The 10,733-nt window shown below is 65.2% G+C and overlaps 2 protein-coding genes across 3 annotated transcripts; both read right to left on the bottom strand.

Moving 5' to 3' along the window:
- Positions 1-716: 716 nt before the first annotated feature.
- Positions 717-7,148, bottom strand: SLC11A1 (solute carrier family 11 member 1). Of its 2 annotated transcripts, XM_039728210.1 has the most exons (15): positions 7,051-7,148; positions 6,370-6,473; positions 5,505-5,627; positions 5,107-5,226; positions 4,288-4,394; positions 4,138-4,208; positions 3,980-4,047; positions 3,704-3,859; positions 3,408-3,566; positions 3,152-3,241; positions 2,857-2,976; positions 2,290-2,439; positions 2,136-2,209; positions 1,533-1,686; positions 717-1,456 (listed from the first exon to the last, which is right to left on the bottom strand). In XM_039728210.1, exons 1-15 carry the CDS (start codon positions 7,067-7,069, stop codon positions 1,355-1,357), a joined length of 1,617 nt encoding a protein of 538 aa, XP_039584144.1. In that variant the 5' UTR covers positions 7,070-7,148; the 3' UTR covers positions 717-1,354. The 2 variants fall into 2 exon arrangements, 1 of the variants encoding a protein (XP_039584144.1); XR_005629715.1 differs by lacking the exon at positions 717-1,456 and having other exon boundaries at positions 1,619-1,686; positions 2,290-2,581.
- A 780-nt stretch (positions 7,149-7,928) lies between these two features.
- Positions 7,929-10,639, bottom strand: LOC120497159 (ciliogenesis associated TTC17 interacting protein). The gene is made up of 8 exons (XM_039698316.1): positions 10,406-10,639; positions 9,941-10,153; positions 9,363-9,811; positions 9,010-9,180; positions 8,739-8,863; positions 8,581-8,657; positions 8,392-8,480; positions 7,929-8,159 (listed from the first exon to the last, which is right to left on the bottom strand). Exons 1-8 carry the CDS (start codon positions 10,479-10,481, stop codon positions 7,929-7,931), a joined length of 1,431 nt encoding a protein of 476 aa, XP_039554250.1. The 5' UTR covers positions 10,482-10,639.
- Positions 10,640-10,733: the final 94 nt, after the last annotated feature.

Raw genomic sequence — 10,733 nt, forward strand, 5'->3', positions numbered from 1 at the left:
AGAGCATCAGGCTGCACTCAGTCGGGCGCTCAGGGACCCTTCTGTCCCACCCCACTGCTCCCAGACTGGCATCCTGGATGCTTTCCCCTCTCCTCCAACCCAGCCCTGGCCGCTCTGCCCCACCAAGAGCAGCCCCATGGCCAAGGGACCGCAGAGCCAGGTCTTGGAGTGGGACACTTGCTCCTAAGGGCGGGGTGTCCCCGGGCGGGGGGTGCTCTGGCTTGCAGGCTCCAGCTGCAGAGCAGCAAATCCCGCAGACCCCAGTCCCTCCAGCCTTCCTCCCGCTGAGGACCACCCTGAAGCCCCCCTACCCCTTGGTGACCCCGGGCAGGTGCACCCCGACCTAGGGGCGTCTCCCGCTCCTCCTCCCGTGGCTGGGGTGGGCTGCGCCCCCGGAGCAGGGGGAGCCCCGCCTTTTTGTGGGCCCCAGAGCTCTGGCCCCTCCTTCCAGCAGCCCGCGGCCGGGGGAGGCACCGCCCCAGCCCGTCCGCCATCGCCCTTTTAAGGAAGGGGACATTCTTCACATAAACAAGCGCGGCCCCCGGGAGCGGGGGGGGGTCCCTTCCCGGAGTGGGGGGCACGGGCTGGGGGGGTGTCCGGGCCCCCAAGTCCCACCTCGGGCAGCCGGCCGGCGGGGGTCGGCAGGGGGGATTTTGGGGTGGGGGGTCCTGCGGCGGGAAACGGGGCATCCGGGGCGGGGAGGGCACCGGGGGGCTGCCGCCGCCCCGCTCCCCCCGGGGCAACGCGACAAGCAGTGCCCCGCCCCGGGGTGCGGGGGTCCGGGGGATGCGGGGGCCCGGGGGATGCGGGGGTCCGGGGGTCCCCGCCCCACGGCGGGGCCCGCAGCAGCACCAGCAGCAGCAGAGGCAGCAGAGCCGGGCCGAGGCCGGGTTACAAACACGGCGTTTATCACCGCCCCCTCCCTCCCCCCAAGCCGCGGAGCCCCCCGTGGGGATGGGGCCGGGGCGGCGGGGGGTGGTTAGCGGTGCCGGCCGTAATTAGCGGTGCCCAGCGGTGATTAGCGGTCCCGGGGGCCGGCGGTTCCTGGCATAATGAGCGGGGGAAGTCTCCGGCGCGGCTCGTTCAGTGAAGCGTCTGTGCCAGTGGATGGGAAATCTGCCGCTGCTCTCCCGCTCCCCGCGCATCCAGCCCGGACCCGCACCCCGGAATTGGCGGGGGTTGGGGGTGGGAAGAAGCGCCGAGATCCTGGGGGGAGGTCTGCCTGCCTGTTAACCCTTCCCTTGCTGGGTGCATCCCTGCCTAAAACATGCCCGGACTCGGAGTGGCAGCAAATCCGTGTGCAGGAGGCCGCGCTGGGCAGGGACGTGGGGATGACAAGCGGGGATGGGATCTGTCACCGTGTCTCTGTCGGGTCGAGGGCGAGACCGAAATTGAACCGGCTGTGGTGGCCCCGGGCCAGGAACCGGGCTCCGTGTGCGATGCTGCATGTCCAGATCTGCCGGGACAAAGGACAGGTGGATGACACCCACCAGGGACACTGTCCCGCCCCTGTCCCGCAGTGCCAGCCCTACCAGGTAGGCGACGAAAGCCACGTAGGCAGCCAGCAGCAGGCTCAGGGGAATGTGGTACTCCAGGCCGTGCAGCGTTGGCAGAAAGTCCACCACGAAGTAAATGTTGATGGCGCAGACCAGCCCCGTTATGAGGGTCATCAGCACCTTCCCCGGGCTGCGAGCAGGGCAGTGGGCATCAGGGCAGGGCCCCCACCCTGTGGGCCATGGGGCACACAGGGCTGGGGGAACTGAGTCCGTACATGAACCAGACCCCAACTGGGACATCTCGGCACCCCACAGCTATATGTCACCCCGTGGTGGGGCTCTAGGTGTGGATTTTGGCCACCTTCCAAATCCAGGGCTGGCAGTGCCAGGAGGATGCTGAGGGTCTAGGGGTGCCCAAGGAGCCAGATGTGTCATTGGGAGGAAGATGATGAGGGTAGTGATGGGGTCTGTTCCGCCCTGGCTGCCCTGGGCAGATGGCAATGAACACGCCCCTCCAGTGTCCATACACTAATTGCCCATGGCCTGGTTTGGGGGGGCAGGATGGGCCAAAGGAAAGGTGCCTGCAGCCAGAGCTCCCCTCTCTGCCTCCTGTGTGCCTCCCCGTGCCCTGGCACTCACAGGCTGTTGCTGAAGTCCTGCATGAGCGGCTGCAGGCTGGTGAAGGTGAGGACCGGCAGGACGGCAAAAGGCAGCTGAAAGGAGAGCGGCGTGAGGATGGCACGGCTGCCAGGCTGGGGCGTTTGGGGCAGGTGATGCCCTCCCAGCCCCTTACCAGGATGCTCTGCAGGACGTTGAGCAGGTCATTCATGCCTGTGAGGTGGCTGACATCCTTGAAGGCGGCCACCAGGACGGTGGGCAGGATGGCGAAGGAGCGGGTGAAGAGCACCCGGGCGAAGCGGGACCAGCGGAGCTGCAGGAAGCCCTGGAGCACGGCAGAACCCGCACCCTCGCTGTGCCTGCGGACCCTGCCTGGGGGAACGCGGGGGGCATCTCCCCCTCCTCCGTGCCGGGGCACTGAGCGGGCTCTTGCAGGGCTGCCGGGCCCCGCTAGGTGTCAGCTCCGACTCGTTAACAGAGGATCTTGTTAATTAGGGAAACGCTGCGTGGGGCACACAGGGTGCAGTGGGTGGGCACTGTCTCCATCCCACCTCCTGGGGCACACTGGTGCTAGCAAGCTGCCACCCACCAGCTCCCTGCAGGGATGGCGGGCAATTAACTCTTCCAAATACTCCTGGGGAGAGTGTGCTGCCCATAGAACCCCTCCACCCAGGGCCCACCGGGGATTTCCCTGCTCTCAGCCCCTCCCTGTGGGGCGAGGGCCAGCATCCCCATCTCTCACCTCCATGACGAACTGCCCTGCGTAAGTGCCGGTCATCGTGGAGCTCTGTCCTGCTGCCAGGATCCCGATGCCCCAGATGTACAGTGCCACTGCCCCGAAATAGCAGCCCAGGATGACACCCTGTGTAGGGACACTGCGGTGGGCACCCTAAAGTGCCCCCTACCCCAGGCATTCCCATCAGCTCCCAGATTTCTAGTGGGGTTATAGCCGCCCCCAGCCCCAGGGGTGGATGGGACAGTGATACATCCCCCAGATGGGAATGGATGCTCACTGGACACAGCCTGGTGGCACTCACCCCCTGGTAGATGTCCACAGAGACTGTCTCGTTGTTGGTGGGGAAGATGCTGGCATACTGGCTGATGCTGCTGTTGGCGCACATGTTGTGCTGCAAGGCACGGCAAGCACGAGTGTGACAGCCACCCAGCAGCTCCCCCAGGCACAGGGGGTGCCCACACATCCCCTCTCAGGGAATGAGAACGTGCAGTCCCCACGGGATGCTCATCCCAGCTGGGCACAGCCCTCATCTCCCTGTGGCCATGAGTGACACTCACCACGTCCTCGTTGCGCTGCTGGTAGAACGCCTCGCCAAAGACAGCCATGACGAAGAGGTTGATGAGGAAGGAGACAAAGAGGGCCAGGCAGGACTCGGTCAGGAAATAGGTATTGGCCTCCTGCACTGCCTCCTTCCTGGAGCGGTCGATCGCCCGTGTCTGGGCATGGCCAGTGACGTGGGTGTCATGGGGTCATGTGAGCACCCCTGTCCCACAGCCAGGACCATGCTGTCCCCAGCGAGTGTACCCTGGGGCACCCTGGCAGAGCAGTGCCCACGGCAGTGCCGTGATCTCACCTTGACCAAGGAGGAGTGGAGGAAGATGTTGTGGGGCATAATGATGGCGCCGATGATGCCCATGGCCTGCAGCAGCTCCTTTCGCCCGCAGCCCGGGCAGCTGGGCAAGAAAATGCCCTTCAGCACCTCCACCTGCCTCGGCCTCACCACCACGTACTGGGGAGCAGTGAGAAGGGGCACTGTGAGCTGCCACAGGCTGGTAGCAGTGGGGACACCGCATGGCAGGGTCCCTTGGCAGCCTTGCAGGAAAAGGGTTGTCCCCAGCTCCCCATTCACCTCGTAGCCAAAGGTCAGGGCCATGATGGTGATGAGGAGGCCAAAGAAAGCCTCCAGTTTGCGGAGCCCTAGAGAGGTCAAGAGAGGGGGTGGCACAGAGCAGGGGACACTGGTGCCACGTGGGTGACAGTGCCCGCAGCCCTCACCCTGGCACTCACCGTACTTATCGAGGAAGAGGAAGAAGAGGGTGTCCACGATGGTGATGAGGACCCCGCCCCAGAGGGGGATGCTGCAGGATGGCCAGGGGCAGGGTTAGATACATGGCCCTGTGTGGAGCAGGGCCGTGGGGAGGCTGTGGGGAGGCTCACCGGCCAGCTGAGAGCAGGCTGAAAGCAATGGCCGTCCCGATCACCTCCTGCATGTCGGAGCCGATGATGGCGAGCTCAATCATGAGCCACAGCAGCACGCGCGGCACCTGCAGGGGACAGGCCACCATGAGGTGCCTGAGCCCGCAGTGGCACGTAGCTCTGGGCAAGCTGGCACAGCATCCTGGTGCAAATCCCTGTCTCCAGGCTGTAGCAGGCCTGCTAGAGTAGCCTGGGGACCCCGGAAGACCCCCCTCAGCTTCTTTCACAACACAATCTCAGGATGAAAGATGGATGCTAAATCCAAGCCTGTTCCTCCACTCCTCATCCCTGCCCCAGTGAGAGCTGAGGATAGGACCCGTCTGTCTAGATGGGGGGTTTGAGGGAGGTGGGACAGAGAGATGCATCCAACCCTCCTTTTGGGCACCAGTCATCTCCTTGCTGTTCCCCCCATCAGGATCTTGGCTTCGATGGGTCTCCTGACTCCCCCCTCCTCTGTCATATGATCCCTCCTCTCGATCCCTTTCCTGCGTCTCGGCCTCGCGTTGCTGCCCCACGCCTGGGCTCACTCCCGCGGGGGACGCTCTCACGTGTCCCCAGGTCACACCGGGACACTGCAGCAGCTCCTCACCGCCTCTCACCCTGGGCCCCTGCTCTGCAGGGCTGTGGGGGTCACCGGGGCTTGGGGGGCTTTGGGGAGCCCCTGGGAGAGGCAGGTGCCTCACAGCATCTTCCTGCTCCTCTCCAGCCCTGCAAGGCTCCGCTAGGACTGTCACCAGCCCAAGCACAGGGTCCCAGACTGTCACCCCCGTGGTTGCTCACCTTGGGGTAGTAGAGGTAGCAGATCTGGCCCAGGTCCTTCCCGGTCACCACGCCCAGACGGATGGCGAGGCGCTGGCACAGCAGCCCCAGGACGGTGGCCCACAGCAGCACCCACAGCAGCTGGGGGGCAGGAGGCAGCAGGAATGGGCACTGGGCAGCATCCAGCCGCCCGGGGGGCCCCAGTTCAACCAGGGTTGCAGGGAAGAGACGGGGTGCAGGTGCTCTCCCAGCCCGGTCAGGGGGGTGCCCTCCTGGCACCCCTGGGTGTCCTCACCCTGTGCCGAGGCCCCCGTGCCCCTCCTGCTCCCGGGCTGGGATGGCAGCTGCCAGGGGCAGCCGTTGGCGCTGGAGAGGTTGCGAAACCCCCGCCTGCTTCCTGAGCCCGGGGCCGGGCTCACCTTGAATCCCGCCAGGGCCCCACTCTGCAGGTCGGACTCCACGTTGCCCGGGTCCAAGTAGGCGATGCTCATGAGGAAGCCGGGACCGGTGAAAGCCCAGAGTTTCCTAAAGCTGAATCCGGGCTGGGACAAGGCAGCAGGTCAGAGCCAGAGCTCCGTTCACAAGCAGCGTCTCCTGATTGCACATCCTGCCCCCTCTAGCCCGGCGCTGCCCGCATGGATGTGTTTAGCACACGGAGGTCATTTTCCTGGAGTTTTGGAGAATTTTCTCCAAAACTTAGGAATTTTCCTAAGTTTTGGAGAGGGAACCGAACTGCTGTCCCCAGCCTCTCCCTGTTAGCAGCAGTGCTGGAGGGGCAGTGAGCCCTGTCTGACCCATTGGACAGTGATTTGCAGGGGGGTCCCAGGGCTGTCAGGCACTATTAATTGCATCCCATGGGATTCCACTGCTGTCCTCTGCTTTTGCTACTCCTCCTGACTAGGGAGTACTATTCCTTCCTCTTCTTGTTCCACTGCCCCGAGACCAGACAAGGATGGGGGGGCTGGTGGGGTGCAGGCAGCCTTGGGGAGCCCCACTGGGCTCATCCATGCGTGGCCCAGGAGGTGGTGTGTGAGCAGTGGGGTGATCCTTGCACCTGGGTAGCACCTTGCCCCATTGTCTCAGTTTCTCCATCTGGAAAACTTTAAGCATGGAAACACTCCACCTAGGGCTGTGACTTGCCTGAGCTGGGTCTGGGGAGCTGGGGGCTTGTCCCCAGGGCATGACCAAGACACATATTCCCCACTGCAGTGGCCCTTTGCCTCCCCAGCTCCCTGCAGCACTGTCCTGGTCCCCTGCCCTCCCTGAAAGCCCCGCAGCACCTACCCCACTGCCCTTGGGGATGCTGATGAGCTCTTCCAGATACGTCTGGTCCTGAGTGCCAGGGCGCTGTGGGGGCATGGGGCCCCCGTTCAGGGACCTGGTGAGGCCTGAGGGGGACAAGGAAGAGGAAGGGAGGTGGCAGCCTGCCAGGGGGACAAGGACGCTGGCGGGCTGGCAGCCCTGGTACCAGCTTCCTTCAGTCCCACCTGACCCTGCCTGATGAACCCCATCAGGGAAAAGCACCAGTTTTCCAGGGGGGGCATGAGGATGGCTATATGGGATCTATCAAAAGCTACCCAAAGGGATCAGATGCCACCTCCAGCTCAGGTGTCCCTAAAACCCCTGGACTGAGCCCCATCTTCAGCCGTCCAAGAGCCAAGTGCATTTCTGGGCAGCAGGGACAGGAGGAAACCCTGCTCCAGCTCCTGCTGCTGGATGGGCATAGAGTGAGGACAAGAAGCTGGTACTGGTCCTAATCCCCCCTTTGCAGCCCACCTACATCCAGGGAATTGGTTGAATCAGATTCCCAGGCTTGAGGATGGGACAGATGGGGAATCCAGGACAGGCTGGGGGGATGGTGCCCACTGAAAGATGGAGCACAGCCAGGGGGCCCAGGGTGCAGGGAACGGGGTCTAGGGCATGAAAGGAGGCACAAGGGGGGCCAAGAAGTGTTGTGAGGCTCACCTGGTTCCAGTGATGCCATGGGTGGACCCGATCCAGCCACACTGCCGGGGATTCCTGAGTTCAGCTGTGAGTGCAGTGCCCGCTGCCCAGCTTTTAAAGGACCCCCCCGCAGTTGTGTCATCCCTCCCCTCCTCAGGAGGAGAGGAGGAGGCTAGGAGAAGGAAGTGCTCCTTCCCTACCCTTATGAGCACACACAGTCTCGGTTCCCCCCCTGCTCCAGTGCCAGGAGGCCCCTTCCCTCCCCTTTGCCTCACACACGTGCAAACACGAGGCTCCGTCACCGTGGGAGCGTGTCTGCCTGTCACTGTCCATCGCATGCCAAAGGTTCTGCTCGGGTGGCGGTGGGGACAGGGGACAGCGTCCCGCAGAGCGAGAAGGGAGGGCTGGCCCCACGGGAGTAGGGGAAATGCCATAGAAGTGGGAGCGAGGAGGAAGCAGGCACGTGTTGCATAAGGAGACCAAAATGCAGCCTTGGCTGCTGGAGGAAGCACCCAGGCAGGCAGGCAGGCTCTGTGGCACAGGGTGCCCTCACCACCCTCGGTGCAGGACCTTCACCCCAAGCGTGGTGTGCCAGTGTTGCAGTGTCAAGCTGTGCCTGCAAAAGTGAGTACCCTTCTGCCAGCCAGGCTGTGTCCCTCAGGGACATGGGCAAGGGTGTCCCCAGGAACACGTGGGGGGGTGGCAGGCACAGGGATGTGAGCCTGGCCCTGCTCCACAGTATGGCCCAGGCACCCCCACCCCCTGAAAAAGGGCTGGGACAGGGACAGGGTCCCACCAGAAGGCATGGTGGGGCTTAGCACACAGATCAGCTCCACCTGCCCTCCCCGAGCCTCAGTTTCTCCAAAGCAAACAAGACTGGACAGGCAGTGCTGGCTGCTTTATTTGCTGTTGGCTGGAGGGTGGCCAGCTGGGGAGTTGGGGAGGGGGCTGGCAGCCCCCATGGAGGCAAAGGGGGTCCCAATGGGCCGCTGGTGGGCGAAGAATTCCGCAGCAAAGGAGATGGTGTCGTGTGGCTGCTGGAGGAGCAATGCCTGGAGGAAGTCAGACAGCAGTGCCCGCACCTCGGGGTGCTGCTGGAGGTAGGCAGCATGGGAGAGTTGCAGCTCATCCTGCAGTGGGGTGGACAGGGTGGGTGAGGTGGGCATGAACACACGTTTCCCCCATGGGCACTGTGCCAGGGTGAGGGGGACAGGAGCCAGGGTCCTTTCCCACACTTAAGATGGTGTGAGGAAGGATGTTGGCTGGCCTGCCCCCTCAATGTGCCTCCTGGGCACACCAGGGGAGACCCTGCTGAGGCTGGCACAGCCCCATGTCCCTTGTCCCCATGTCCACCCATCTTACCTTCCTGTCCAGGAAATAGGAGTAGAGCTCCTTGTCCTCCTCCCAGTCCAGGGGCTCTTTGGGGAAGGGGAGCTGGGGCTCAAACCTACCTGGCAGCAGAAAGGCAGGGCAGGGTGTTCCCCCTGGTGTTCCAGACAGCGGGCAGGGGCTGCCTGTGCTGAGGGGGCACGAGCCTCCCCTGCTCAGTACCTGACTTGCTGAGGATGGACTCATCCTGTAGAATCATCAGCACCGGGGAGCCAATCTGCACCATCTGAGCCAGACGCCTGAGAGGGGAAGAAGAGCCCTTGGCCTTCCCATGCTGTGCCATCCCTCGGGAGTGGCAGGGCTGGTGCCTCTGCCCTTACCCGTTGGGCAGGAAGCTGCTGTGCCACACGGTGGGAGCGCCCGTGCTGCCGTGCAGGACCCGCTGGATCACAAACACCTCTGTCTCTGCCGAGCCCAGCGCCTGCCGCTGGATGCCCAGGGCACACTGGGGCGGTGCACCGGGGGTCAGCCTTGTCTCAGAGTCACCCCTGCTCCCCCTGCCATCCCCGTGTGTCCCGCCACGCTGTCAGCCACATTCCGCCCCCTCCCACTTCCCACATCCCGCCCCACGGGCCCTGCTGGCAGGCTCACATAGCGGGAGGTGCAGAGGTGGCCCTCGCTGTCGATGGCTGGCAAGACAAGGCCGGGGGGCACGGTCTGCCGGCGTGCCAGCACCCGCAGCAGCAGCAGGCTGGCCCCCTCCAGCAGCCGCGCCCGCAGCCTGGCCCGGCCGTACGAGAAGCTGTGGCACTGCGGCTCCGCCTGCAGAGAGACCTGGCACCTCGCGGCACAGCCACAGCCCCAGCGTCCCCAGGGACAGCAACGCCCGAGCCTGGGCACCCTGCCAGGGTGTGACCCTGCCCTCAGCCCCACTCCAGGGCCTGGGCATCCCTGGTGAGAGCTGTGCTGCCCCTGCCAGGGTGTGACCCTGCCCTCAGCCCCACCTCTCCCTGCTGCAGGGTCTTGGTGACCGTCATCCCGTGCTCGTGGCTCACAATGTGCGTCGTCTTCTCGGTGGGGTGTGGTCTGAGCTGCGGGAGGGGTGGGAGGCACGGGGGGGAGGGTAGAGCCAGGGCGCCCTCCTGTGAGCTGGCAGCCCCAGCAGCGCTGCCAGTCGGGGTACCATTCCAGATGCATTGTGGGAAACTCCCCACCCCAGCTGCCACCCAGAGCAGGGGATGGGGACCGGGCTGGTGGGCAGAGCTGGAGTCTGAGCATGGCAAGGGATGCCAGACTACCCACAGGGGACAGCCCCCAGCAGGGCACCAGTGCAGGGCACAGCCCAGGGCAGCAGGTAGGACACAGGGAAGGGGACATGCCACCACCATATCAGTCACCTCCAGGCACTCCTGCTCCTCCTGCTCCAGCGTCTCCAGCTGCCAGGTCACATAGGCTGGCAGAGCAAAGCCATGCTCAACCAGTCCCGTTGGCACTGTCCCCATTCCCAGCCCTGGGGGCTGGTGGACAGGGATGTCCCAGCCCTGGGGAAGAAGGAGCCCCCCAAAAGCCACCGCTGGCTCACCTTTGAGGGTGCTGGAGGCAGGCACACCATCCTGCTTGCCTCGGAACCTGGTCTGCACCAGGATGCAGCTCTGCCCCGGCTCCCCTTCCCGATGGTAGGGTGCCCACTGGGCTGCCATCCACCACTGGCCCTCTGCCTTGTGCCTTGGTGGGGCCCCCGCGGCCACCACTGCCAGCGTCTCGGCAAACAGGCACCACTCCAGCTCCTTCAGCCCTGCACGGAGGGATGGTGACCCCAGCCCAGAGGGACAGTGACCGCGAGGAGATGGTCACTGCGGTCACTCCCTCCCGAAGTGAGTGTCGCCCCTGCCCAGTGTCCCTCCGTGTCTCCATCCCCCTGCAGGCTGGGCCGAGCCCCTGGCCATTTACCCTCTCAATCCCTCACTCTCGGGCCCGGTGCCCCCCACCTCGCGGCGGGCACGGTGTGGCAGGACAGGGCGAGGCTGGAGGAGGAGGAGGCACGCACCGATGAGGCTCAGGAACTCGGCAGCAGCGTCCGCCACGCTCGCGGTGTCCTGCGCGCTCTGGGGAGCGGGCTCCATGCCTCGCCTGGGGCTCCTGCTGCCGGACCCCGGCGTGAGGGGGCGCCGGGGCTCCCCGATCCGCGGTGCCCGCCCCACGCGTGACCCGGGGGGCAGGGACACCCCCCAGCCCCGTGTCCCCAGCCCCGCCACCCCCGGTCCCCGCCCTGCCGGACCCGGGCCCCGACGCCGCCCGTCTCCCGGCAACGCCCTGGCCCCGCCCCTTAAAGGGGCCGCGCCCCGCCGGCGAGGGGAGAAAGGCACGAACAGGTG

The sequence above is a fragment of the Passer montanus genome, unplaced genomic scaffold, assembly GCF_014805655.1.
Source record: "Passer montanus isolate IOZ18808 unplaced genomic scaffold, ASM1480565v1 scaffold1, whole genome shotgun sequence".
In the NCBI taxonomy this organism is placed as follows: Eukaryota; Metazoa; Chordata; class Aves; order Passeriformes; family Passeridae; genus Passer; species Passer montanus.

Coding starts and splice junctions, on each gene's coding strand:
- SLC11A1 (XM_039728210.1), bottom strand. Junction 5,628..6,369: donor GCATCCCCAAGGGCAGTGGG/GTAGGTGCTGCG, acceptor GCCTTGTCCCAG/CCCGGATTCAGCTTTAGGAA. Junction 3,242..3,407: donor AGCAGCGCAACGAGGACGTG/GTGAGTGTCACT, acceptor CGTGCCTTGCAG/CACAACATGTGCGCCAACAG.
- LOC120497159 (XM_039698316.1), bottom strand. CDS start 10,481: ATGGAGCCCGCTCCCCAGAGCGCGCAGGACACCGCGAGCGTGGCGGAC. Junction 10,154..10,405: donor CGAGTTCCTGAGCCTCATCG/GTGCGTGCCTCC, acceptor CCCTCCGTGCAG/GGCTGAAGGAGCTGGAGTGG. Junction 9,181..9,362: donor AGACCCTGCAGCAGGGAGAG/GTGGGGCTGAGG, acceptor GTCTCTCTGCAG/GCGGAGCCGCAGTGCCACAG.